Source organism: Haplochromis burtoni, unplaced genomic scaffold (assembly GCF_018398535.1).
Source record: "Haplochromis burtoni strain Fernald_Lab_line unplaced genomic scaffold, NCSU_Asbu1 Contig_156, whole genome shotgun sequence".
Taxonomy (NCBI): Eukaryota; Metazoa; Chordata; class Actinopteri; order Cichliformes; family Cichlidae; genus Haplochromis; species Haplochromis burtoni.
Window position 1 is genome coordinate 1,073,810 of NW_024582517.1, and position 26,614 is coordinate 1,100,423.

The 26,614-nt window shown below is 40.0% G+C and overlaps 3 protein-coding genes across 5 annotated transcripts; 1 reads left to right on the forward strand and 2 right to left on the reverse strand.

Annotated features, from left to right (window-relative positions):
* The first annotated feature begins 1,411 nt into the window (after positions 1-1,411).
* Positions 1,412-12,826, forward strand: rereb (arginine-glutamic acid dipeptide (RE) repeats b). Of its 3 annotated transcripts, none has more exons than XM_014336795.2 (17): positions 1,412-1,744; positions 2,596-2,644; positions 3,559-3,683; positions 4,461-4,560; positions 4,644-4,742; positions 5,108-5,188; positions 5,305-5,458; positions 5,609-5,695; positions 5,798-5,991; positions 6,177-6,335; positions 6,752-6,862; positions 7,501-8,636; positions 10,078-10,282; positions 10,372-11,074; positions 11,166-11,306; positions 11,400-11,574; positions 11,804-12,826. In XM_014336795.2, exons 1-17 carry the CDS (start codon positions 1,719-1,721, stop codon positions 11,835-11,837), a joined length of 3,579 nt encoding a protein of 1,192 aa, XP_014192281.2. In that variant the 5' UTR covers positions 1,412-1,718; the 3' UTR covers positions 11,838-12,826. The 3 variants fall into 3 exon arrangements, with proteins under 3 accessions (XP_014192281.2, XP_014192282.2, XP_014192280.2); XM_014336796.2 differs by having other exon boundaries at positions 1,413-1,744; positions 6,174-6,335; positions 11,406-11,574; XM_014336794.2 differs by having other exon boundaries at positions 1,414-1,744; positions 6,174-6,335.
* An 87-nt stretch (positions 12,827-12,913) lies between these two features.
* On the reverse strand, positions 12,914-19,749 carry LOC102306445 (PPARGC1 and ESRR induced regulator, muscle 1). The gene is made up of 4 exons (XM_005932256.3): positions 19,570-19,749; positions 16,007-18,855; positions 15,811-15,927; positions 12,914-14,387 (listed from the first exon to the last, which is right to left on the reverse strand). The coding sequence occupies exons 2-4, from the start codon at positions 18,828-18,830 to the stop codon at positions 14,302-14,304; spliced, it is 3,027 nt and encodes a 1,008-aa protein (XP_005932318.1). The 5' UTR covers positions 18,831-18,855; positions 19,570-19,749; the 3' UTR covers positions 12,914-14,301.
* A 952-nt stretch (positions 19,750-20,701) lies between these two features.
* Positions 20,702-26,458, reverse strand: cunh1orf159 (chromosome unknown C1orf159 homolog). Its single transcript, XM_005932255.2, has 9 exons — positions 26,238-26,458; positions 24,524-24,604; positions 24,345-24,429; positions 23,554-23,649; positions 23,410-23,466; positions 23,152-23,286; positions 23,014-23,039; positions 22,858-22,882; positions 20,702-22,619 (listed from the first exon to the last, which is right to left on the reverse strand). Exons 2-9 carry the CDS (start codon positions 24,593-24,595, stop codon positions 22,516-22,518), a joined length of 600 nt encoding a protein of 199 aa, XP_005932317.1. The 5' UTR covers positions 24,596-24,604; positions 26,238-26,458; the 3' UTR covers positions 20,702-22,515.
* Between the last annotated feature and the right edge of the window lie 156 nt (positions 26,459-26,614).

Here is a 26,614-nt window from a genome sequence, read left to right on the forward strand (position 1 = left end):
TGTTTTGTTTTTTTAGTTAAACTGGCTCCTGATGCTGTTTTTAGTTTTTGTTTTGTGTTTTTCCTTCTCATATGCAGACATGAGAGGATCAACTTTGAAATAGGGCTTACGCTATCCTCAACTATTACAAGTAAATCGCAAACCCTAATATAAATGTGATTCTCCCATAAAATCTTAAATGTCCAAACCAAAGATGCAGGAAGATTCAGAATATTCAGACTTGTATAATTTTAGAGCAAATCAGGACATACATGCCTCTTGTCATTCAGGTAACGCAGCTGTAACGCCTCAAAGCACTTTTTATTGTAAGGTAAAGACCCTACAATAATACAGAGAAAACCCCAAGAATCAAAGGATGCCCTATGAGCAAACACTTGGCAACAGTGGGAAAGAAAAACTCCCTTTTAAGGGGAAGAAACCTCCAGCAGAACCAGATTCTGGGAGGGCTGAGGGAGAATTTAAAAACACGCTTAACTGTGGACAGTGATGCTGGTATTCCACCAATTTCCAATGAGCCATGATGGTTTCTGGGTTCTTCCTGAATATCTCAAACAACTTCCTGTCATCTCAGGGTGACACTTTAGGTCTTCCTCCAGATATTTGTAAAAGTGTTAACAAAAGTGTAATGAAGATCCTGGAATCTGCAGTTTAGAAATGGTTCTACAATTCTTCTTAGATGTCCACTGAGTTCATTGGATTCCCTATCGTCCAGAGTATTGTTCAGTCCAGCGACTGGCAAAAAGAAACGTATTAGTTGTAGTCAGTTTTGATCACTAATTAGATGTCGATGGTGAACCTTCAGCACCACCTAATAAACGATTTAAGTAAGTGCATGTTTGTGTGTGTACTATTGACCCTGTGTGGATTAGAGAAAATCCAAAATAAATTCAAAATTTTGCACCCAATACTTGTTTTTGTTTATTTAAATAGACATTTAAAATGTTTGCCGCACAGTATTTGACCCTGGAGAGCGCGCGAGAAAAAGCAGTTCATACAAATCGTTAAAAGTCCAATATTACCATGACAGCCATTCCCATGAAGAGTGTGTGCAAACTAATAATAATGATGATAATAATAATAATAATAATAATAATAATAATAATAATAATAATAATAATAATAATAATTTATTTTTAACGTTATTATTACATTATATATTAATATTATTATTATTGACAATTTGCAATATGGCGGGTTGCAATGTACATGTATGTAATATTTAATGGTTATTTTGTTTACTTCTGTTTGTGGTGAACTCAAAGCAAATGTGACAACAAAAAAGCTGAACCGCATTAAGTGTATTGTCTAAATCACAGCTTGTGTAGGTGGCGGTCAATGTGGTGTGATGTGTTTCAAAATGCTGTCTAATAACCGCAGCAGTACACACAGTATGGTGTGTTGTTTGATTCATGGCTGCCTGTGCAGCAGCGGTAGCAGCAGCTGCTGGTGGTGGTGATGATGATCATGAAGCCTCGGTATCGTTTGCGCTGCTTGCTGCTGATCCGCGGCACATGCTCAGTTGTGTACACCCAGGCAACTTTGAAGTCTTAGCTGTGGCTGCTGAGGTCATTGCACAGGGAAAAAAAATAGAGCGAGTCCCTCCACTACACCGCCTCCATTTTGAATAGCCATGTAATAGGGGATTCGCATAGTTTGTGTGTATCGCCCGCTGACTGCGCTGCGTAGTGTCAACAAGCCACATCCAAACATCCTTCGACATGGACGACCTGTTCAGTCCGCGGAGGTAACTTCATTAACTCGCCGCCTTCATTTACGTCGCATTCTTTAGTTGTCTTGAAATGTGTGTTTTAGTGTTTCCCCGCGTTACTTTGAGAGCAGCTTGTGTGAAATAGTCGGAGTGTCAGTGGTCACGAAGTTCGTGCCTGGCTAACAAGCTAGCCAAAATAACAGCGTAACGCTACTGTCTAGTTAGCAGCTAATGGCACGGGCTTGTCAAAACGCTTTTTCTGGGCACGGTTATTTCTGCAGCTATCGTGTAAATAATGTCAGTAAATTGGATTAACCTTAGGTAGAGTTTGCAAACATTTATTGAATCGGCTGTGGAATTCCCGTGAGGCATGTATTTACATGAGAGACTGCTAATCGGTGTCAAAATGTTAGGCATGCTAATGTTGATATTTATTATGGAATGCTTAGGTTAACTAGGCTGGGTAGGGTTTACTGTCAGTCTGATCTCCAAAAGTAGCACACACTGTTCTCGTAATGGTGTCCGTAGAAATTAGCAGCTCATGTATGATTGATTGACAGGGTTTTGCGATGGCTGTAGCGTCGGATTTCATTCATGTAATATAAGGAAACGTCGCTGCTCACGGCTGAGATTGGCCCACAGAGGCGGAGGGGCGGGATGTTATCGCACTGCTGAAATCACTGTGCAGTCTGTGTGAGGGAAGCTGCTCTGACAAGTTACATGCAAATATTGATCTTGTGCCTGACTACATACCGTACAGCGTTAATTACCTGTTAAATACATGTGTATGCATTTCAGACTGCAGTTAATTAATACAATTGAGTTTAATTTGCTCTGGTGTAGAAATGTAATGCTGCCTGTTTTTTGTTTTTCTTCTGTACTTTCAGGAGCCTAAACAGCACACAGGGAGAGATCAGAGTGGGGCCAAGTCATCAGGTAGCTGCTTTATCTTATTTATTTATTTTTATAAATAAACTATAATTAAGAAATGCACCAGCTACTAGACTCACTGTACAGCCAGTTCCACAAGACTTGTTGAGATTAGGAGGTGTTTTCTGAACAATGTAGCTAAACATGTGTCTTTCAAACCTGCAGGGACTTGCACAGGTTTGCAGTTTCACAACTTTTTCTTATTTGTAGGGCTGCACCAATTTGTTTGATAACCACAGCTGTTTCCAGTGATTTTTTGTTTGTTTGTATTATCCTGCTCTTTGTGTGTGTGTGTGTGTGTGTGTGTGTGTGTGTGTGTGTGTGTGTGTGTGTGTGTGTGTGTGTGTGTGTGTGTACATACATATACATATACATACTCAGAACAATGAGAAAGTCCAAGGAACTCAAGAGCTAAGGAAAATCAATATACCTAAGTATTGGTCAGTCCAATGAGTGCTGTCAAACAAATCCTTTTTAAGGTGGCAAAGAGAAACTACCAGTTGTCAATCAAGTTAATAGGCTTCGGCTTTGTCAGCACTGCCAAGAGCCAGGTCTCTCTTGGAAATGAGATTTTTCATCTCAATGAGATATTTACCTGGATAAATAAAGGACTAATAACAAATAAATAAAAGATTTATATATTTGAGCCTGTGTGAATTAAAGAAAGATATACATGCATCCCTTGTAAATGTTTCTTTCATAGCTAATGTTACATTCCGGTTTCTTCATGGAAATCCTATTATGTAAGTCAGCTTGCTAAACCTATTTGATAACCAGAAAAACCTTAAACCATTATTTACTTCATACACATGCTAATAATGTGTTTTTTGTAGCTTTTTCTTTGTAAGTTTTGCTTTTGTTGTCCCTTGTACTGATTATTTAATTGCTGTGCTTTTGGCCTTTCGTTTGTTGCACTGCAGGCCAAGCTCCCAGAGCTGCAGCCACGGCCTGCGCCTGGTTTGCAAACTCAAACAGAGAGTGAGGAGCTCATGTGGACGCCTGGGGTCAATGACTGTGACCTTCTCATGTACCTCAGAGCTGCTAGGTAAGTGGAAGTCTTGGCACCTTTTGCAAATGAAAAAAAAATTGCATGTATAAAATTTCTTCAGAAATTTACAATAACATCTAATAGTAAATAACTCAGTGCCCTTACTGAACAGCTAAATACAGATGTAACTTTTTGATTACAAAATAATCTAAAACTGTTATGTAACCTTTAATGTGTTTTGGCAGTACGTACCATTATTGGTGTAAAAATACTAAAAGGCAAAGAGAGCCAGTCTTACCGGCCCACTTTTGACACAGTCATCAGGAAAGTGTTACAGATGAGGAAGTACATGCAAAATAGAACCACTCTTGGTTTCGCTATTGTTGTTAGATCATTTCTTTTCTGGTTGGTTGCAGTAGATTTGAGTCAGTTCAGACTCTATTGTGCTTTTTGTTTTGAGTTTTTTTTGCTGCGATTATGTTGAAGTTAGAAAATATTGAGGCGGTGATGCAGGGATTTAGTGAATACTGCTGTATCTAATCTGGCCTTACAGTTGCTTGTGTTGGTGGTTTGTTGGTATTCAGCATTTCAGCAACATTTTTCATTCGTCAGTACCTGTGGGTTAAAAAAAAAAAATAGTGCTCCAATGATATAAATGTTGCTTTTCTTGCTCTTAAGCTGCATTGCTGTTCTCGCCTTTATTTTTTGCCTGATTTATTAAATATCATGTAAGCAGGCAACATAGGAAAAGTAATGTCAAACTAAGAAAGGGTAAAGGTACCCCTTCAGCATTGGTTTCACTTGTTAACATAAATACTTCTGTTTATTTTCAAGGAGCATGGCGGCGTTTGCAGGGATGTGTGATGGTGGATCCACAGAGGATGGATGTTTAGCAGCCTCCCGTGATGACACCACACTCAATGCTCTGAACATGGTATGAGGCACAACTTGAGTCATATTATTATTTTTCAGCATCATTTATTGCAGATGTATTAAAATCCACAATTTTTATTTTAGCTTCATGCAAGTCACTATGATGCAGCAAAAGCTCTCCAGCGTCTTGTTAAGAAGCCTCTGCCAAAACTTATTGAAAAGTGTTGGTCGGGAGACGACGTGGTGAGAGCCTTTTTTTTTTTTTTTAGTTATATTGCATTAAAGGTTTTTTAGATCTTTGTGCAAGCTTATACAATTTCTAAAGGGTTTAAATATATGTAACACATTTAGTATTTGCGGGTAGTGTAGATGTATTTTGTTTTATTATTATTTGGGCAGTTTGCCTGCATCTTAAATGGTTCTTCAGATAGAATCTAATATGATGCATCTCTGCAGTAGCATTGCGTCTGTAACAGCTACATGTTTTAAAAAGCAGATCACTAGTTTTACAAGGTAAATCAGTTGCATGTTTATTGAAAGCTCCTGTTTGTAATAGTGTTCTGCTTGAATATCATTCAATTTGTTTTGCCTTCTTTTGGTCCCTACAGAAACGCTTCATCAAAGGCTTGAGACAATATGGCAAAAATTTCTTCCGCATTCGGAAAGACTTTCTCCCCAGCAAAAAGACTGTAATTTCACATTATGTTTTTGCAGACAAAGCAATTTATAATGATTGTAACATGTCACTGTTGTCACATCTTTGATCAGAAAGCCATAACATGACTATCTGTGTTCTTGTCATCAGGGAGAACTGATCACTTTCTATTACCACTGGAAGAAAACACCAGAGGCCGCAGGAACCAGAGCTTACCGACAGCAGCGCAGGCAGCCGTCCTCTCGCAAAGCAAAAACCCGATCTGCAGCTTCTCCTTTGAACGCACAGTCTCGAAATTATTCAGGTAATCCTCACAAGCTTCTTTGGAAAGGTGTCCCCAAGTCTGTTGAATGGAGGGGTAATTGTAAAATCCAGAGGTTTGGCAGTCCTATGAGCTGGACTTTGTGTTGGTCTAAGCTGTTTTTGGCATGTTTGTTTGTTTGTTTTCTTGTAGTGGATGCAAGTTCTGCCAGTGATGATGATCTTGATAGTGAAGACAGTGAACAGGAAAGCAAGAGCTGCAGTCATTGTGGCACAACAAGTGAGTTTTAGTTTTAGAACAGTGGCTAAAAGCTGATAAAGAAAGCTGTTTTTAAACAGTTAACAGTGAAACTTGTACCTAAAGCCATTTTTCTTGTTACAGCTTCTAAGGATTGGCACCAGGGTGGGAGAGGCAACCCTTTGCTGTGTACAAGTTGTCGTACTTATGAAAACAAACACGGATGTCTGCCGTCAGCCCCAAAGTCAGGAAGTGCTCCGTTCATGTTTAAACCTGTTAAAGTGGAGGAAGAAGTGAACAGCAAGCATGCCATGAGGACACGGCGTAGCAGAGCACCTGTAAGCGTGAGGCTGGCAGATCAGCCACACACTCACTATTACCAATGACATTAGATTACAATTAAATTCGATTTCATAGCTTTAAGTCTTGCTTCTTTGCAGGTTTTGCGAGTAAGGGATACTTGTCATCCTTGTTTTGGGTTTTAACAATATTAAATGTGTGTTCTGTTTTGTTTTTAAAGCAGTTATCATCGTTACGAAGTGGCCACAGAAGGCTTACAGGCTCCCCGACCAGTGAGGATCAGCAGTCCAGTAACCAGCCCTCCCCGAGTGGATCCATCTCCAATTCTTTGAGATCGTCTTCCACAGATACTAAGAATGAATCCACAAAGAAAACAAACAAGGTAGAGCACGATTACCTATTCGTATACTTGTTGGACCTGTTTGGAGTTATCTTGTGATACTAACTTGGTTGTTTGTGGGTCGCTTTGGTTGCTGCCAAACAGTGGAGTGTGGGTTTCTTTTTTTTTTTTTTTCTTTTTGCCTTGACAACCACATAATTTTTCAGGACAAAGACTAGATGTTACAGTCCCTGATAATCCATTGCTTTAAATGGAGAGAGTCTTGAGGGATGGCTGTGGTGAGGAAAGGCAGCCCAGAAACTTTACCTGCAGCACACATCGTTGTGTGCCTCAACTTTCGGTCTTTTAACAAAGCTAATATTTAAACAGCTGTGTGCACAGCATTACGATGTGTGTATAGTTCCGTCGGTTGGAGTCATCTAATTTGTGGAGAGTAATGACATTTTTGTCCTCTGCAGAGGATAAAAGAGGAGGTCACGTCACAAAAGTCAGCAAAACGTGTACGGGAAAGTGCTGCTCAGGAGCCCGATGAGCCTGAGAAAGTAACACCTAAAAGGCCAAAGACACAGGTGAGAGCACATGAGCACTTATTGCAAACTAAAGCTGCAGTAACACTTTTATGATGATCCTCATCATTTTTGTAATGGTAAAAATGGTAATTGGCCTGTATTTGTATAGCGCTTTTTACTAGTCCCTAAGGACCCCAAAGCGCTTTACACAACCAGTCATCCACCCATTCACACACTGGTGATGGCAAGCTACATTGTAGCCACAGCCACCCTGGGGCGCACTGACAGAGGCGAGGCTGCCGGACACTGGCGCCACCGGGCCCTCTGACCACCACCAGTAGGCAACGGGTGAAGTGTCTTGCCCAAGGACACAACAACCGAGACTGTCCAAGCCGGGGCTCGAACCGGCAACCTTCCGATTACAAGGCGAACTCCCAACTCTTGAGCCACGATCGCCCCATAAAGGAAAGAAAATGTTTTGATAAATATAAACACAGTTTACTGTAAAATGAATTCACTTTTGCACTGCAGCCTATAATGGATTTCCAGGGTTTTTTTGTGTGTGTGAGTGTGTGTGTGTGTGTGAGTGTGTGTGTGTGTGTGTGTGTGTGTGTGTGTGTGTGTGTGTCTGTGTGTGTGTGTGTGTGTGTGTGTGTGTGTGTGTGTGTGTGTGTGTGTGTGTGTTTGTTTTCCTCCAGGATCCACAGAGCTCGCGTTCAGAGGGTGAGGCTGAGGTCGAGGAGGAAAGCTCTTCAGAGAGCCGGAGTGCTCAGGACGATGGCAGCAGTGACACCAAAGACATCGATCAAGACAACCGAAGCTCTTCTCCTAGCATTCCCAGCCCTCAGCAGGGCAACGAGAGTGATTCTGACTCATCTGCCCAGCCCAACGGTGTTCCATCAGAGCCGGTTGCCCCCACTGCTGTGTTAGCTGACACACCGGTCCCCCAAGCCCTCCCCTCACAGCCTATCACTCCCCAGCTACTGCAAAGCATACCCTCTGCAGACCCAGCTCAGAGCCCCCCTCCTCCCTCTCCAGATCCCCCTCAGGCCGCCACTAGCCAGTCAGCTGCCACAGTGGGCACAAATAGCCGTGCACAGCCCACCCCTCACTGTATTTCCGGTCCACCTGCTCTGCCATCATCATTGGAACAGGAGTCTCCTGTTCCTCCAGCATTTCAGATCCCATCCACTCTCAACTCTGCGCAGCCTTTGCAGCTGCATGGTCCATCACCTTTGCCCCCCCAACGACCCCCATCCTTCTTTAGGGATGGTCAGCTCCACCAGCCTCCTCTTCCTGGTCCTCAAGTCAAGCCTCCTCCCACTACTCCTATTCCACCTTCACACAAACAGCTTCCCCATCAGTCTGCTACACCTTTCCCCCAGATGCCCTCTAATCTTCCGCCGCCTCCTGCTCTAAAGCCTCTCAATTCCTTGCCCAACCAGCATCCTCCAGGCGCTCCCCCTCCACCTCTTCAGCTTATGCCACAACCTTTGCCTGTGCATTCACTTCCAGGCCAGCTTCCAGTGATCTCTCAGGTGCAGACAAACTCTGGAAAAAACATGACTTCCTCTTACTCACCTGCTGCAGCCTCACACCCCCTCACCTCTGTAACACCCGCTGCTATTGGCCCTGTACCGAGCCTCCAGCCATCATTCCAATCTCTTCCTCTGAGACCTTCGTCTGGCAGCGCTGCAGGAGGTTCGCAAGTTCAGGTTAAAGAGGAGCCTCTTGATGAGATGGAGGAGGCTGAGAGCCCACCGTCTCCACCTCGAAGCCCCTCACCAGAGCCAACCATTGTCAACATGGCAAGTCATGCCAGTCAGTCTGCACGGTATGTTTTTTGTTTGTTTGTTTGTTTGTTTGTTTTTAAAGTCAGTATTTCTGTAAAATTGCAAAAAACAATCCAGGTTTTACTTGACAGGTGCAGTAAAATCACCTGAGAAATGTCAGTCCAGCATTTTTTCTCCTTTTAAAAGATGTTTTGACCTGTGAGAAAAATATGTTTCCCTTTCGCGTTCAGCACTTCTGTCTGAGAAATGTCTGAGAACAATAAAGTATATCTCATCTTTACTCAGCTGAGAAATTCTCCACTAGGCTCGTTATCTCCTCTCTGAACTTGCTTGTCTGATATTTTTTGTCCTGGGCAATCAGTGAACAGTGAATTTTTACCAGCCACAATACAATAGCTGGTATTGTTTTCATCTTTTCAGTGTGTTTGTGTCAGCAGATAGCATCACAACTCAGTATGATGCACTTGTTAAACTATGCAGGAGCGTAGCTGAGATAAAAATCAAAGTCCAGTGCAAAGGGTGTGTGAGAGTCTGTGTGATGTAAGTCTCTGTGATCTCAAGATGGCAGTATTTTTTTTCTTAAGTTTTATATTTTATTGTTCTTTACACCAATTCTTGAAGCTTTAAACAAACAGATGTGTGAGAGCAATGACACCTAAAAGAGTAAAAGTATTGGAGCAGAGTCAAAGAGCTGAGCAATGCAGCTGAAATGGACTGTAGACTGTGGTGGTAATTTTATGTATCAATACAAGTCACACTTTTCATATACAAGTAGTCATGGGAACTACTGTTACAGTAGCTGCTTTAACCGTGGGCCAGTTTGCAGCACATTTTGCTTTTCCACCAAATTGACTGGATGTATTTCTGTTTGTCTCCGGTCAAAATTTAGATTTTGATATTATTAATTTGTTGTAAAGCGTGACAAAAAAATTGAAAACACAATAATTGGCAGGATAATAAACTCACACCAACCCCTCAGCTAGTCTGGAAGTTCACACAAAATGATTCATTCTTCGACTAGTTGATCCAAAATGCCCTTCAAATGTTTCACCAGGCTTTTAAATCTGCCTGAAGTCTGTCTGAAGCTATTTGTATTGGGAGACTTAGATCAAAATCATAACGTTTACTTTTATTTTCATTTCCAGATAAGTGATGGACGTAAGGCAATCAAACAATGAGCATAAACAATGTTGTAATACTGGTTCTTGATAAAGTTTCTTAATAGCTGAGAGTAATTTAGTAAACATACATAAATGAGTTTCAGGTTAAGTGAAGAAAAATCTCAATGCTTCATTTAAAGAACAAACTAAAAATAGATATTTTTGCAAGAAAATCAACATTAAATGAAAGTGTTGTTTAAATTTCATTAGACTTTGCGTCTATAATAGAAAAGCCAAACTTTTTGAATGATTCGTAATGCAGTTTTGTGCATATGAAGCTGATACTCAGTGCTCATAAATGCATATCTGTTAAATATTTCAGGTTTATCAAGCACTTGGATCGTGGCTACAACTCGTGTGCCAGGACAGACCTTTTCTTTACTCCACTGCCATCCTCCAAGCTGGCCAAGAAAAGAGAGGAAGCTGTGGAAAAGGCCAGGAGAGAAGCTGAGCTCAGTGCTCGACAAGAACGGGAAAGGGAGAAGGACAGAGAGAGAGAGCGAGAAAGGGAGGCCGACAGAAGTGCTGTAAGTGCAATATTCTTTTAATTTCATTTTTCCCCTTTACATAAATGTTACATAAAACATGTCAACAGTTATCTCTCATTTGCTTACAGAGAGCATCCAGCTCCTCTCATGACAGTCGTATGAGTGAAGCTCAAATGGTGGCTCAAGGCCACGGACGCCCCTCCTTTGAGCAGCCGCCCACCACAGTAGCAGCCGTTCCTCCCTACATTGGCCCAGACACACCCGCCCTGCGCACCCTAAGCGAATACGCCCGACCCCATGTCATGTCTCCCACCAACCGCAACCATCCTTTCTATGTGTCCCTGACCCCTGGTGACCCTTTGCTGGCCTATCACATGCCTGGCCTGTACAGTGCTGAGCCTAGCCTCAGAGAGCGTGAGCTGAGGAACCTCAGAGAGAGGGAGTTACGCGAGAGGATGAAGCCTGGCTTTGAGGTCAAACCCCCAGACCTGGAAACCTTGCACCCTGCTGCAAACCCTATGGAGCACTTTGCAAGACATGGGCCATTAGGTCTTCCTCACATACCTGGGCCCCCACATCCCTTTGCGCCGTTCCATCCTGGGCTGAACCACCTAGAGCGTGAAAGAATGGTGTTAGCGGCACCTCAGCTGCGCCCGGAGCTGACTTACGCTGAGCGACTCACTGCAGAGCGGCTTCACGCTGAGAGGATGGCTTCAGTGGCGACTGATCCTGCTGCCAGGCTGCAGATGCTTAATGTTACACCCCATCATCACCAACACTCTCACATTCACTCCCACCTCCACCTGCACCAACAGGACCCCCTCGGTCAAGGTGAAGTTAATTATTCAGCTGTATTCAACATATCAAGGTCTTAATATTACTTTAGCTTTTTACAATAGGTCTTTCTTTTTTCTTCAAACAGGTTCAAGCCCTCATCCACTAGTGGATCCTCTGGCAACAGGACCACGTTTGGCCCGATTCCCTTTCCCTGCAGGCCCAATCCCCAACCCTTTACTTAGCGATCTTCCTCATGATCATGAGATGCTGCGCCACCCACTGTTTGGTTTGTAGTCTTTAATGTACTTAGTCACAGACCACATCTTGACTCATTTCTAAATTCCACTGGTTCACTGTGACCTTGTTTAAATTTGAAAAGGAGCAGCGTATCCACGAGAGCTGCAGGGCCCAATTCCTCCGATGTCTGCAGCTCATCAGCTTCAGGCCATGCATGCTCAGTCTGCAGAGCTGCAGAGGATGGCAATGGAGCAGCAGTGGCTGCACGGGCATCACCTGCATGGAGGCCCTCTACCAGGTCAGGAGGATTATTACAGGTGAGCTCTCTCTATTCGGTCACTTTAGTAATTTGAATAATAAAATTCTCTATCTGAATTCATGTTTGACCATTTAACTGCGCAAGGTACAAATTGAAATTGTACTTTTTAGTGATACTTTTACATCATTTGCCAAAATGTCCAACATGCAGTCAACACTGCTCAGGGAAACTCATGTCAATTGTTACACGTCATTGCACCATCTAACTCTTTTTCTGTTTGTCAAAAGCCGTCTGAAGAAAGAAGGTGACAAGCCATCTTGAGTCCAAGGAGGTGCATGCCCTGAAACTCTAAACTTTTACCCAATACTGTGTACTTTTGAAACTGTAAGAGAATATTTTGTGTCATTTTTGTTTGTTTTAATATATTTTAGAAAAATATTTGTGGATCTTTATGTGCATTCCTTGTTCAGCACTTAATGCGACTGTCAAAGTCCGTCTGAGATTTTCATATCACTAGAAAATTTATACTACTTTATTATTATAATATTCAACACTGATAATAATAGCATTATTAATAATAATATTATTATTCTGACTCTTATGTGAGATTCAAAGTGACTCTAAAAAACTTGTTTGTTATGCAGTCACTTAAAAATGAGCTAAAATTCAGCTCTTATAAAGGATATGAAAACAGACTGACTTTGGTGTCAACTATAACTATCTCTGTAATGATTTCTAAAAGATTTCCTTGTACAGAATGACATTTAAATCGATGTGTGGATGATTGTAATAACCTAGCATGACTCAGTCTTCAGTTTTCACCAAACTAGAGTAGCGAGTTGCATTGTGGTGTTTAGCCTTTGAAAGCATAGTAGAGGTTGTATGTACTCCTAAATCTGCTAAATATTTGTTTAAATCCGAAAGTTTTATATATCAAGATATCTTTTCACACTATAACCGAAGCTTTTATTCATTCATTTTTGAGATTGTACCTATATGAGCGAGTTGATATAACAGTAGTTGTGAACACTCGACCCTTGATCCAGCACAAAAGTAAGTCATAAGCTAAAAACAGTATATAGTATTATTAGTTGCAGTGACTAGAATCGGACCATGATCTGTCTTTACAGACAGTGTTTTAATTGATTTTATTAGGAAAGCGTATTTACAGTTTTAATGAGAACAACTTAATTGGATCGAAACTTCAGCTTGAACATTTTTAAAAAGAACTGCCCAAATTCAGTATTTATGTGACATGATATGAAAGTGTATCCATGACATATTTATTTCAATAAATATTTCTGAATTGACACCATGTCCTATTTGCACTTCCTGCTCTTCCTTTTTCCCAAAGAGACACTAAAAGTGTAGTTGAAATACTCACTTTGGTTAAGGCAGTTAATTCTCTTACTGTGTTCCCTCAGACACGTTCTAGGGAGTTGGCACGTTATAATCCATCTAGAGCCAATCCGGTGTGTCACAAAATTGCCAATCTCGCATACAGCTCCACCAGGGCTGATGTGCATGTGTGAAAATGTCTTAGTACAACCATTCTGCAGCTAATTTTACATTTCTGGAGGTTATGAAGTGCAGCTTGTGTTCAGACAGAGGAAAAGGCTCTCATTCTTGATTTGATTGCATTTAATCGTTTGTGGCACTAAAAGCAAATCACATGAAGTGTTTTGACAACAACCATTTAAATGAAAATCTTTGAACAAAATTGTCATTTCACAAGAGCAACAAGATCAATTTGAGACACTAATACCAACTAAACATATAAATTGTTGTCTTTTGTGTTTTGTTGAAGGTACTAATGAGAAATTTGTTTAGCTTGAAATTTGTACACCCGCAGGATGTGACATCATCATAGGAGATCTTGCGCTGACTTTTTAATAATTTTAAACCAACATCTCCCCACTTGTGCCTCTGTGCCTCCCTACCTGATAACGGAACCAAGAAGAAAACAAACAAATTTGACATTAAACCAGTTTATTTATTTTAATTTACCGTACCCAGGATTTTCCACATCTTTATACAATAATAAGCTGAGTTAACCTTATTCAGCTGAATCTGAATAATTTCATCTTGTAGAAAATGTTTGAAAAATGCCAGATCCCCTCTAAACACCTCTTAAATCACACAGACGTGACTTTGTCTTAAGATTCTCTCAAACAAAGACATTTGCGAGCCACCGTTTGTATTCAAAGCTTTTCTGTCAACTATTTAACCTTTCCCTCCAACATACAGCAAAATACATATGAGACATCTACAGCAAAACCTTTCTTCCTCCACACAGACAACCGCTTACACTCTCCATCTGGTCGAAATTAAGCTGCTCTGACATTATGCAGCTGTGTGTTTTAGCACAACAAGACATTCAAAGTGGAAGGTGGTGAGCAAATCTAAATTGTCTAGCTATGGTCCTTGTATCAACTCAGGCCTACCCAGAAGTGACACACTGAAGTGAATAAAACGTTAAAATGCCTGATATCGCTGTAAAATCTCTGCTTTGTGGCTCTAAACTGCATTGTTGTTCTTTCACACTGAAGCTATAAATCCTGAATATCTTTGTCACATACTGTCCATACTTGACCTAAAAATTGCACCAGAACAACTGAGGCTGGAAACAACTTTCATTTCTCTCAATTCATGCCGGGCTGCAGCTTTAAACTTTGTGTATGCACTTTAACTGTAGACATTTTGCAAAATATAAATACAGTGGATTTCTTTTTATCCATGGACCCAAGTGAGAATGGCTGGAAGTAGTTTGTTTTGTATGTACATATCAGAATTCAGGTTGAGGATTCCTCTTCTTCACATACTGCCGCAGGTACCGGATAGCTGATAGTGCACTCAGATTTGCTAGTAGAGCTGAAAAGGATTTCCATGGTTATTTTGAATTTCAACTTTTCATGTTTGATCACCTAGTACACAAACATGTGACAGGGAAAATGTTTAATGTTTTAAGGCAAAAGTTATTTTCCTTACTAAAATTGGCAAAACTTCATAATAAAGCCTACAACTAAAGATGCAATTCTCTAGTAACTAAATGGAATTTCAGTGTATTTGATTTGAAAATCGAATGTGATTAAATTTGCCTACAAATACTTAAAAGTAGGTACACTAGAATAAGGGGGTACAAGTCAAGTGTTTAAAGGAAAAAAATAAATAATTAGACTGTAAATAACGTAAGTAATTTATAGTTCAAGAGTAATTGTAAGTATTGTATAACTTCAGGTATGTTACAGGGAAAAACTAATAATTATATTGTAAATAAATGTAAGTAATGCCTAGGTACTTTTATGTATTGCTTAAATTTTGGGTAGCTTACAGAAAAGGAGACACACATTATACTAGAAGTAATTTAAAGTACTTCATAATTAATTTTAAGTACAAAACGATATCTCCCCATACGTTCCCTTTACGTAGTAAGTACACTGTACTTTTTGGGGCGCGGGTCATATTATGAAGTTGATTAACTTTGCCTCACTTTCAACAATGTTACAGGAAAAGAGACACAATTTGTACTGTAAGTGATTTAAAGTACTGCATAAGTAATTTTTAGTAGTGTGCAATTTAATTGTAATTTTTGAAACAAACCATATTTCCCCATCTTACATCATAAGTACTTTTTAGGGCACGGGCCATATTATGAAGTGGATCAATCTTGCGCCTTTTATTTTACCAATATAAATATAATAAGGTCTGTTCTTTCTTACCAACTTACATAAAAAAATAAAAACATGATTTTTTATAATCACAATTCAAACATAACTATCAAAATGAGTGTACAGTGTCTTCTTATCTATATGTGGCTCAGGCGATTAGAGGATCATAAGGGGGTCCTTTTGTCCCTCTGTGGGGGGATACTCCCACTAGGTTTATATCTGGGACTCTTCACCATTTGACCTTAGAACTGAAGAAGCTTCTCGGATGAGAGGTGAAACGTCTTCAAGTAACTTAAAGAAGTCCAGACGCTTTTCTTTGCGAGCTCCTTTGACTCTTATCTATATAGTACCTTAGAGTTGAGCCTCTCCATAACATCGCCTGTGCCCCAAGAGTAAGGTGTACTTGATGGAAGATGGGAAAATAATTTATTTTTCTACAAAAATACCAAAAAACTACTAATCACTTAAAATTTGCCTATTCAGTACTTTCAAAATTAACTACTGAATAGGGTGCCCAATCATAAATTGTTACCCTAAATTTTATCAGGAAACATAGCAAAGTAATGGGAAAAACATCACGACTGACTATGACTGATAGACGAACATAAATTCAGAAATGATCATACCTGCTTTCCAGGCATCAGCAGCCTCTGGATCAGAGGATCTTAGTACCCAGGAGGCGAAGGCAATGCAGACTAAACACATGTCTGACTGCTTCAGTGTGGAGAAGATGCCCTGGTGTCCTGTAAGGGCAAAAAGTGAAATTAAATATGTTGCATTTTTACATTTATGTCTCCTGATTTTACGTAAGCTCATGTTTACTTGTTGTCTGTATAGTTTCCAAAATGAAATGCTGCTCTTCTAGCTCTCTAAACAGCTGCGAGGAAGCCGGGGAGACCCTTCCCACACTCAGCACCGGTGCCCCTGGATCTTCTCTCCTGCTGGGTATCTTCTCGAAGTCAACCGGAAACACCCAGTCACCAGATCCTCTGCACCATATGCTCCCTTTATCATGGAAGTTAATTTTTCTTATCGGCAGTAAACTTTTCCAGCTGGCAGATCCACCCACGGCTGCTTCTACTGTGGATCCATGTTGGTGGGCCTGAATGAAAGAATGAGACACAATTCTCAGGGGAGAGATGTCATCCACTTCATCAGAGTTTGCACTCAAGAAAACATTGAGTGCAAACCCACTGCCCACGTTGGGCAGTGTGAGTTCTCTGACGGTAGGATGAGAACAAGAGAAAATGGGGATGGGTTTCTCCTCGTTGCAGTGAAGAGGAGAGAAAGACATTTCATCTCTACATGAACAAAGAGCATAGTCAAAGACAGGAGGCATGGAGATGTCTTTTGGATCATAAACAGTGAAGTGCCTGGAGTCAGAGTTTACTTTATCCTCTGTGAAAAAGTATTCAAACACCTCTGGGTAAGATATTTGGTAATCAAGAAAGTCTGTGCTGGATAGAAAAGACAGAGGAATTTGTGTTCCCAGGCTGTCACTTAGTTTAAAAGCAGTGTTTTCTGCCAAAGACTGACATCTGCTAAAAAACAGACTACTTTCATCACTACCAAGTAAAGCAGGCAAAGATGCATTCTCTCTGTTGAGAGTTTGTATATTCTGCATACTTTTACTTTTGGTTAACTGTCTAGGCAATGCAAGTGTGCTTGAGGTCAAAGTGTGGGGCTTCTGGCTGTCAAAACACTGCCCTGCAAAGTCCTCTAAAGGCACAGGCGTCTCTCTGCCTTCGGAGCATGTGGACTCATCGTTTGAGAAGAATGGAGAGTCACTCCTGCTGTGCTTGTTTTTTCTGTGAGGGTCAGGGCTGGGGTTCCTGCTGGGGCCAACAAACTGCCAGTACTCCTCTTCAAAATCTGAGGTGGAAAACTCACAGCTTGATTGGTCTGGCTTAGATTCGTCAGCCTGCGTAAAATAGTCCGAGTCTGCTGTGTCTGAAATATCCATGGGAGTGCTGCAAGACAAATTATACTCCACAGTGTCAACCAGAGGGTCATGATTTGTTGGGGATTCATCTACATTTGGTGTCGTGGCTTCTCCTGTTTCTATAGGTGATGAGCCTCTATTCATTCTGAGCTGCAAAATGTCATTTATTGTCAATTTTTCCATTTCATCCCAAAAAGCAGAGATGGCGTACACGGGTCGACTGTGACCCTCAGCTTTGGCATATGTTTCTGGGCAGTCTTCCTCAGAGCAAGGTTTTACTGTTACATCAGGAACACAGAGAGGGGAGGGCTGTTCTTCCTTAGAGAAACCAGGTACTGAAAGATTGATTTTATGTCTTTGGGCTCCAGGTGTGTCCAAGAGTATCAAGCAGTGTGTTTCATTTTCACATGGGGGGATATGATCTGGCATGCTTGTATTTCTTTGGTTGGCAGATGGATGCATTGGGGAAGGCACAGCGCCGGTACCTTCATAAACTTTATAGCTGGCAGCTGACACATTGGTGGAAAAAGAAGAATGCATTTGTCCGTCCTGTGTAGAGTCAGCATCTTTTTTTTGGCAGCTGGATGTCAAAGATAACGAGCTGCACATTTCTGGGTGTTGAGGAGGATGCTGAGTTTCCTCCACTGATTCAGCTGCTGACAAATAGCTTTCTGAATCATAACTGTAAACGGAGAGGAACTCAGCACTGTCTTCAAGCTCATCGCACTCCTCATTCTCCATCTGTGAATGCGTGAGTGGGTCTCGTGCCATCAAAGCTGAGCTGTCTGGTTCACTTTTGCTTCTCTTCATCATCGGCTTAAGAATATTTTGTTTGAGTGATGGAAAATTGTCTTCTTCATCAGATATTAAAGCCGCTTGTGATGATTCTGAAATGACTCCTACCTCCACGTTGTGTTCATAACTTGGGTTGCTGCCTGATTTTTGGTTTTGGTTTGATTTAGATTCCCTTCTTGCCTGAGATGCAGGTTTATTTTCATTCATCTCTAACTTTACACCACTTTCAGGTGAGTTCTCCTGAGTAGCGTTGCATGCATGACGTCTCTCAAAGGGTTTTTTTTGTCTTCGTTTTTTTTTTACAGAGGTGGGACGTGCTCGCCATCGTGCGGGATTATCGTTCACTGTCACAAACCAGCGTTCCTTCTCTGCTCTTGCAGAAACACTCCTTACATCTTCGTTTACAGCCCTCTCTGTCGTGTCTGGCTCATTCACATTTAATCCTGTTTGGTGACAAGAAAGCGGTTCACTCTCTGGCTGCACTTCTCCATCTTTTGTCAGATGTTCTGATTTATTCAGTAGCTCAGTTTGCAGAGTGTTTGTAGCGCTGTAACCCGTCTCCTCTGGGACTGGTGCAGGACATTTAGGATATACTTCAGAGTCCTTTTCAGATTTTGTTGCAGCATCCTCCGGCTGATGAAGTGGCACTGACAAATTAGAGCTTTCTTCTTCGGTGCATTCTGCTGTGTTGCTTGTATCTCCATCTTTGTCATTATCAGGATTCTGCTGTGAGTCTTGCTGGCTTTGGCTGACAGCTGAGCTTAGGTTTCCCGAATCCTCTGAATCTGTGAGACTGGCATCATCAAGGCAGGCAAGTGAAGGCTGCTGCAGACTGCACTCCTCACTCTCCTCATAGAAGCTTGTCCAGTCATCCTCTGCAATGTGAATACTGTGATCTAAATCATCCATTCTGACAATTCACATGCTCCTCAATCTAAAAAAAAAAGAAGAATATATATTTATACTTAAACAGATTTTTTTTTTTTTGCATAAGCTTAACTAAAGTGGCCTTGAGTGATGCATAACAATTCATTCTTGGTATCTTTGGTAGCAGATATGGTTACGTCAACACATTTGAGTTAAATATAGAGCATGTGCATTTGTCTTAGGCTTAACATTGCTTATAATCACCTGTCATTAAAGGAAGCCATTGTGTAGAGGGCAAAGCTTTCTCAGATCAAAGTTTGATGAATGAGCGAGACTTCAGAGTGGCAAAGTAACACCAAAGCACCTTAGTCACAAGCTCCATAACAAACCCCAAAATACTCCAGGGCCCTGATCTTTGAAAACAGGTCATATAATCTGATATGAAAACAAATCAGCTGCCCAGTGTCAGGGAACAACATATGAACTTAACAAACACCTACATTGGGTTTGTTTTGCCTTTTCAACATAGGGAAAATCTCAAAAATGATCATGATAGGCCTCAATGTGTCAAACACAATACATTTGCCATTTTCTGCGGTTTTGTTTAAGTAACAGTAAAATACCATTAGTATTACTTTTTTGTCCTAATTAATATTATCAGAATATAAACTATTGTGGGTCAATACCTCAAAATATCTTACCAGCAGTATCCATAACCACGAGCTGTATAACCACACTATATTATGTTAAATGTGCTTTAGTAAAATATGCAGAGGCTTACCTGATGCAGATTTATTTATTTATTTTTTAAATCATCCAATTTTCGAGGTAGCTTTGCGTTTTCCTGCAGGAATAGTTAAGCTACGATGTCCATCTGCCCTTGCATATGTCAGACTGGGCCCTTGCACTCAGATGTTATAAATAGAGTAGTATGTCCTGTCACATGTAGCTCCTGGTGCAAACGTCCTTCCCTCGACTGCCAGACACGAGACATTCCAGCACCCCAAAATATTAACCCTGATAATAATAACAGCAATATAAGTTCTATTATTACATTAAAACATGACAGAAATCCAAACATTTTTACTGTCATTCATAAACACATGCATTTATTTTCCAAAAAACAAAATCTTTTCATAAAAACTTTCATAAAATGTCTTTTATCTTGAAAATTATTTTTAAAATTCTTTCTTCGATTGTATCGGCAACATTTAGGAAATGATAGTGTTCTTGTTTGATCGATTTCTTAAATTTTTGTTGGCTGTAACGTCAGCAGTCTTGTTTTTTGCAGTTTTCACATCTGTAGATACTTCTAACAACTCTGCTGATTTAATTTTTGTGAAAAACGGGTCAGGGGCTTTCACCAAAAATGAAAATGAGTAAAAACTACCAAAACTTTTACCCTAAATTTTGTATGGATCACCTTGAAACAACAACAAAATACTAGGTCTTGGGGGACACGAGCACCTAGGATGGCAAAGCATTTGACCTTAACCTTCACTGTTAACGTCCAAGGTCAAAGGTGACCTTGAAAAGAAATGCCAAGACATCATATCAAGTAATATATCGCATTAAAAAAGTTGCACAACACACTTATTTTTTCAGTATGACACCCTGTGGCATCACACTAAAAATCATTAAGTTTCACAAAATCACCCACTGCACGAACATATGTTAACATCTGACAGATTAAAGATTTTACAGTTTGTAGAAAAAAACCTTCAGTCATATGGAATAGGAATGTTTGTAAAGAATAAGATGATCATAAAATACACTTTCAATAATGCCTCAAGGTCATAGGCCACACAAATTAGGAAAAAGCTGAAGTTATCATGTTTAATAAAAGGTTGACATCAGCATGTTGTAAAAAAAAAAAAAAACATCGTAAAGTTGTAGTACAGCCTTTGCCCTTCAGGGGGATTTGCACTCTCTGAGATTGTTATAGATTGTATATTGTTTAAAGTTTTTCTCTGTGGTTTTTCTTTCTCTGTATTCTTATTTTAATAGTATAAATATTGTCAATGTTATAAATAATGTTTTTTTTGTAAGTTCATTTGAACAATTTAACCTTTTTCCTTCTCAAGACAGCGGATAGAATTCATTCGAGTTTACAAAACAACAGTAAAGACAAAAAAGGCAACTTTGCATTGGCTTATGAAAGGTGCTTTATTTCTGCAAACAATACTTAGATCTTCTGAATTTATTCATGGCACTGAAACTAGAATATGTACATCATTACAAAAACAATACATCATTTGTATAAAACAATATGTACATGTTTTTAGCTTATGGTTTTTTGTACAACAGTAAACACATGAAGCCAAAAGAGGAATATTCATGGAATGACTGCTGCCTTCTATCTGGTTCAGATTGCTCCACACATGCTAAAGACAGACATAACTTTTAGAACCATCTTGTGAATCAAAACTACAATGTAGAACTTGGATAGGGTTTAGGATTGGAGCTACAGTAAAAAGGCCACTTGTCATAATTCAAATACCCAATTATTAGCACAGACGCATTGTGATTAAATGCTTCCTGGCTCCATTTAAAGCTCATAATGGCAGAGTCATCACAGTAACAGCATTTAGGACAAAGCCATATTCTTCATACATTTGGCAAAGTTAATGGTAATCAAGTAATGTTCAAAATGCAACTACAGAGCTGCCGTCTATGCAACAGAAAGAAAAAAAAAATCTCAATCACACTAAATAGCAACATTGATTTCTTTGAGAAAGAAAAAAAAATCAAGGCCCAAAGTCCAGTGAAGACCTCAGATGTATAAAGTGCACGGGGATGTTTGGAAATTCTAAATTTTGACAGGAAAAAAGAGGAACTCTTATTTTATATGCATCAGCAGGATCACAGCTCTAAAAAAAATAAATTTAAAAAATTAAAAAAAAAAGTGAAGGAGTGGCTCTGCACATGGAGTGGAAAAAAAAAAAAAAAAAAAAAAAGAGCATGCAACTGCAATGCATGCTCTGTGTTATGCACGTGGAATACATTCACCTTGGCTAATTACAAAAATAATAAATACAACGGCAACAACAAAAGTACAAAATACAATCAAACAATCCATCATCAATACAGTGCCTACAGACCTGGTCCACCAGAGAAGAAATAAAACTATGATGACACGTCTTTTAACCTGTCAGCCTAATTCTAAGCAGTAAAACTCAGTGCACAGTTACAAAATGCAAATAAATAGCACACAAGTAAAAACAAAATGTCTATCGCATGTTCCCGTTCTGTCGCTAAGTCGACGCGACGAACGGTTTACGAGTCAAACCTGACAGGCATCCACCTTCACCAAACTCTTCATTCAGATTCTCTGACCAAACGCAGCAGATAAAAAAAACGCTTGCCGACAGCATTTCCACTTAAACTGAGGCATGATCGTGAGACGAGCAACTCTCGTTCACCACAAGAAAAGACAAACTTGCACATGAACACGAGCCATTTTTCCTGGGACGGCTAGACTGCGTGGCTGCTTCATTTTTAACGAATAACTAATTGAGTACAAGACAGTTCAGAGCCCCAGAAAGTTAGTTACTTGATACTGGTCAGTTTTTTGTTATACTCTCAATACATAGAGAAAAATTAACAGCCCAGCAAAAGCAGCTACAGTTAAATTTGGCCATCCTTATTAGAGTCATCTTGTCTTCCTTCACCCTTTTGTAAATCTTACAGCGTTCCTGAGCCCTCTCTCCTACCTGCACCCCCCACCCTACACATTATAAACTTGAGCAGATGAAGTTGTCGTGATGGTTGCACTGTTCAGTGTTGACGAAGCAGAGGGTCGCTCTCTTCGGACATATCTGGGTTTCCTCACTGGAAAAGAGAGCAAATGAAGGGTCATAAAATCATCTGTGAGAGGAACAGGAGGACACATTCACTGTAATCACAATTAGCATGTTTGAGCTCATGTTGTGTGGTTTTTTTGTATTGTTTTGTCTTTAAATAGAAAAATTTTCCATGCATCCTCATGAATAATACCAAATACTGCTGCTTCACATAATACTTCCTGGTCAAAGATTACAGTTTACAAAAGAGAGTGTGGCCATCTCACCTGACGAGGAGGGGATCATAACAGCCTGGAAGGAAAAGAGCAAAGGTTAAACAGTTGACGCACAAAGACTTAGTTGAAAACACATTTGTAGTTTCTACACTCTGAATATGCTACTACTACTAAAAAACAAAAAACAAAAAGTCAAAATCGACTTACTGTCTCACTTGGTTGAAATATGAAGGCTGAAAAAGAACAAAAACATAATGTTGCATTTGGAGGGGAAAAAAGAAAGTTACAAAATCAAAGCCAGCACCAAAAGCGTGTCACTGTGAGTCACTGTGCAGTGCTCCTCACCCTTGTTGCGGCGGTAGAAGATACTTGGAAGTCGGTTGGAGCGTTTGAGGTAGAAAAAGGAGGCGACAGAGAGTATCAGGAAGAGGCTGATCAACAGCGTTCCCAGAAGTAGAGAGGCTGCCACACCAGGGCCACCTGCACAAAAACACACAGCACAAAAACAGGAAATGAACTGACAGACATTTACTGCATCAAACATTCCCGTCTCTAACCATGCAAGGAATATTACATCGCATGAAATCAGTCTGCACATCTTACCAATTTTAGGAACAACTGTCGTTACAGTTGTATGATTTTTACGCTCCAGTGTATAGTCTAGAAAGCACAGAAAAAGGCGTGTTAACACAAACGACCCAAACATGAGCGACACAATCCAACACGCAGAGAGCTCAGAGTCCTTACTGTAGGTGCAGACTGTTATATTTTCTAAATCGACAGCTGCCAAGTCGCACAATATGCAGACGGTGTTGGTGTTCTCGAGGACGCGCAGGAAACATCCTGTGAAATTCAAGAGAATGACATCTGTATTACATAGTGTGAATTTTTACACACTTTGATTTGAGTATTTATAGTGCTGTAGTGACAAACTCTTTCTCCAGTTTGATACACTAAATTAACTGCAGTTTCTATAATCCGATGAGGTACCAGGGCATGGCGATATATCACGCAGATATCTTTAAGTAGCTGCTAAATGCTCTTTCCATTCATGTATCAAAAAGGCAGAATTGTTTTTAACTTATCTTTGAATCCCAACTGTACAGAATAAATCATCTATATCAGTGATGTCAAACTCATTTTATATCAAAGGCCACGTACAGCCGACATTGATCGTAAGTAAACAAAGTGTTAAATGCACATTTAATCCCTGAGATCTTCAAATGCGTAGTTAAACATTAACACACAAGTGCGATGCACAGCAAGCCTTTTTCCAAACTTCAGAAATGAATTATTCTGAGTCATTATAGGGAATAATTTAGGTCAACTAGACTAAAGAGACCATACGCACAAATTTCCAAAATACTTAACAATCAGAGGCTCTGCACTACTCTGAGTCTTTTAACTCTGCCTAATCGTATACTGATAACAACAATGATGTCAAACGGGTCAAATCTCAGTGGTAGCCAACGTAATAAGGCCAAAATGCTTTCTCCCAGTGTTCGTCAGTGATGAGACATTAAAAACATCCACACTACCTGGTTCACAGTGGGTGTCATTTGAGCATGAACTGTTAGCTCTTTGCTTATCACCACAACATTCAAGTGAGTTCTGATGTAGGGCCTGTAAGCAGAGAAGCATGCGTAGATTAAGAGATCGACATCAGCAGAACATAGCATGAGCTGGTCTTTTGCCTTAGGTAACGTTCATTTCCTACCTTAGTTACAGGCGTCTCGGGTCTGATAAGAATCACGGTGGCAGCAAAGACCAGAAGGAATGGCAAAGCCATATTTGAACCCTTGAAGAAAAAAAAAAACAAAAACAAAAAGCAGACAACTTAATACATTTCATAAACAGGATGTCTATAAAGCCTACATACTGGCTAAATTTCCTTTTAGAAAACCAGTAAGTAATGAGAGCTGGCTTCAGATTTTCTTATCTTAAATCATATATTTTTTTTAATTTATTCAACCCTAATGCAACTTAAAGACTTTATTTGAGCCCTCTGCAGTTAAGTGCCTGTCTAACCTGCCAAGTGTTTGTTGTAACACTATTTGCTTTAACCTTCCTCTCTTCCCCAACCGGTCGAAGCAGATGTCTGCCCTCACATAGTCAGGTTCTGCAGATGTTTTTTTTTTCCAGTTACAGGAATTATTCACTCCCTATTGTCACAAAAGATTTACCAAGAATTTGACAAAAAGAAAAAACAAACAAACAATTTCATCACTCCTTAACAACACTTGTTGCCGCTGATTTTCATTCCAGTTATTTAATACTTTGGAATACTACGGTTGTCCTTTCTTAAAGATTACACTCAGACCATTTCTGATGGGTGTTCAGTGAACAGTAGGTGGATCAACTGGGCCAGATGATCTTTCAGATCCTGTGGCAGTTAGTTACATTCACATACTATTAATTGGTTTGGATTACTCAAACAAACTTGTCCTGTTTACTTATTTTTAAAGGTCATGCTGCACACCATGCCAGCAAATGTGCAAAAGTTTTTACTTTACAAATCATTTTGTTGTCGCTAAGATACTTTTTTCTGTCTGTCAAACTGTGCCAACTTTTTCTTTCTTTTTTTGAGATCCGGCTAAATAAATGGGAACGAATTATGTGGTTTTGTGACAAGTTACTAGTAACAAAATGACTAAAGACAGAAGACAGAAAAACTGGTTAGGTGCTAAGCTATCTGTTATGGGTAGACACAACACTGCTTCATCCTTTGAATTAGGCGAGTCTTTTATGCTTGAATGATTCACAGGTCAGTGTTAAGTGGTCTAACAAAATTTTAAAAAATGGTCAGGTACAAGGAATGGACTGAAAAGGAATGAAAAAGCATCCAATGTCCAAAGAAAAACTTTAAAGAATCTTCAGAAAACAAAATAAGATATGAAGGATGGCTCAAGGCACAGTACTGTAGGTAAATATGTTTGTCTCTAACTGCTTTAACTTAGTTAATATAAGAATACATTTGTCTGATCACAACAGTGGAAGATCCAGTATATGCTTGATAGTAAACTACAATTTAGTTACCATTAAACAGTTTGAACATTCATGACAACACAAATAAATGCATAGCCCTTTTTTGTTGTTAATGAAGTAGTTTTCACTATTTCCCCCCACAACTTTTTATTGTGGAAAAACTACACTTTTACATCTAACTCTGCGGCACAATACAATTATTTGAGGAGAAAAGCAGCAAAGCTAAATTATCAGAAAACTGCACGCAACGAGCTAACGTCAGTGAAGCTACACAGCGATAGCTAGCACCTGTCCCCGAGCTGAAGGCTTAACTTGATTGTTGTAGCAGTTAAAATAACGCCCAACTACCGAGTTGAAGATCTAAACCTTTTTTCACATGATCGGATATATTTACAATCTAACAACATCAGTAGCCGCTAAGTGTGGAGACAAAAAAGTTAACTTACCAGCCAAACACCAGGCTTTGGCCTGACCAAACTCCTAGGCGCGGTTTAGTAACCGGCTGGTCTCGTCCGCCGCGGAGGTGTTACCACTCAGATAGTAACAGCTATTGCCAGACTGCTCATCACAACACCTCTGGTGTTGACCCACAAACAGATAATCCTACAACGACTGGCTCACAGCTACCGGATTTACATTTAGCATGTAAACTTCCGGAAACGCCTTTCAAAATAAGAGTTATAAGAACGGCGACGCTCCTGTGAGAAAGAACAGAATAACAAGCAGAACATTTGTTTTATTTCTCTTCTCATTCTCCATTTCGTCCTCCTCCTAGTACCAGTAATAATGATAATATTAATAATGGATCAGTACACACAACGCT

Coding starts and splice junctions, on each gene's coding strand:
- LOC102306445 (XM_005932256.3), bottom strand. CDS start 18,830: ATGGATGATTTAGATCACAGTATTCACATTGCAGAGGATGACTGGACA. Junction 15,928..16,006: donor GGAAACTATACAGACAACAA/GTAAACATGAGC, acceptor TTGCCCTTACAG/GACACCAGGGCATCTTCTCC. Junction 14,388..15,810: donor TGCTGATGCCTGGAAAGCAG/GTATGATCATTT, acceptor AATCCTTTTCAG/CTCTACTAGCAAATCTGAGT.
- cunh1orf159 (XM_005932255.2), bottom strand. CDS start 24,595: ATGGCTTTGCCATTCCTTCTGGTCTTTGCTGCCACCGTGATTCTTATC. Junction 24,430..24,523: donor CCGAGACGCCTGTAACTAAG/GTAGGAAATGAA, acceptor CTCTGCTTACAG/GCCCTACATCAGAACTCACT. Junction 22,883..23,013: donor TATTTCAACCAAGTGAGACA/GTAAGTCGATTT, acceptor TTTTCCTTCCAG/GCTGTTATGATCCCCTCCTC.
- rereb (XM_014336794.2), top strand. CDS start 1,719: ATGGACGACCTGTTCAGTCCGCGGAG. Junction 3,684..4,460: donor ATGTACCTCAGAGCTGCTAG/GTAAGTGGAAGT, acceptor TTTATTTTCAAG/GAGCATGGCGGCGTTTGCAG. Junction 11,575..11,803: donor GGTCAGGAGGATTATTACAG/GTGAGCTCTCTC, acceptor GTTTGTCAAAAG/CCGTCTGAAGAAAGAAGGTG.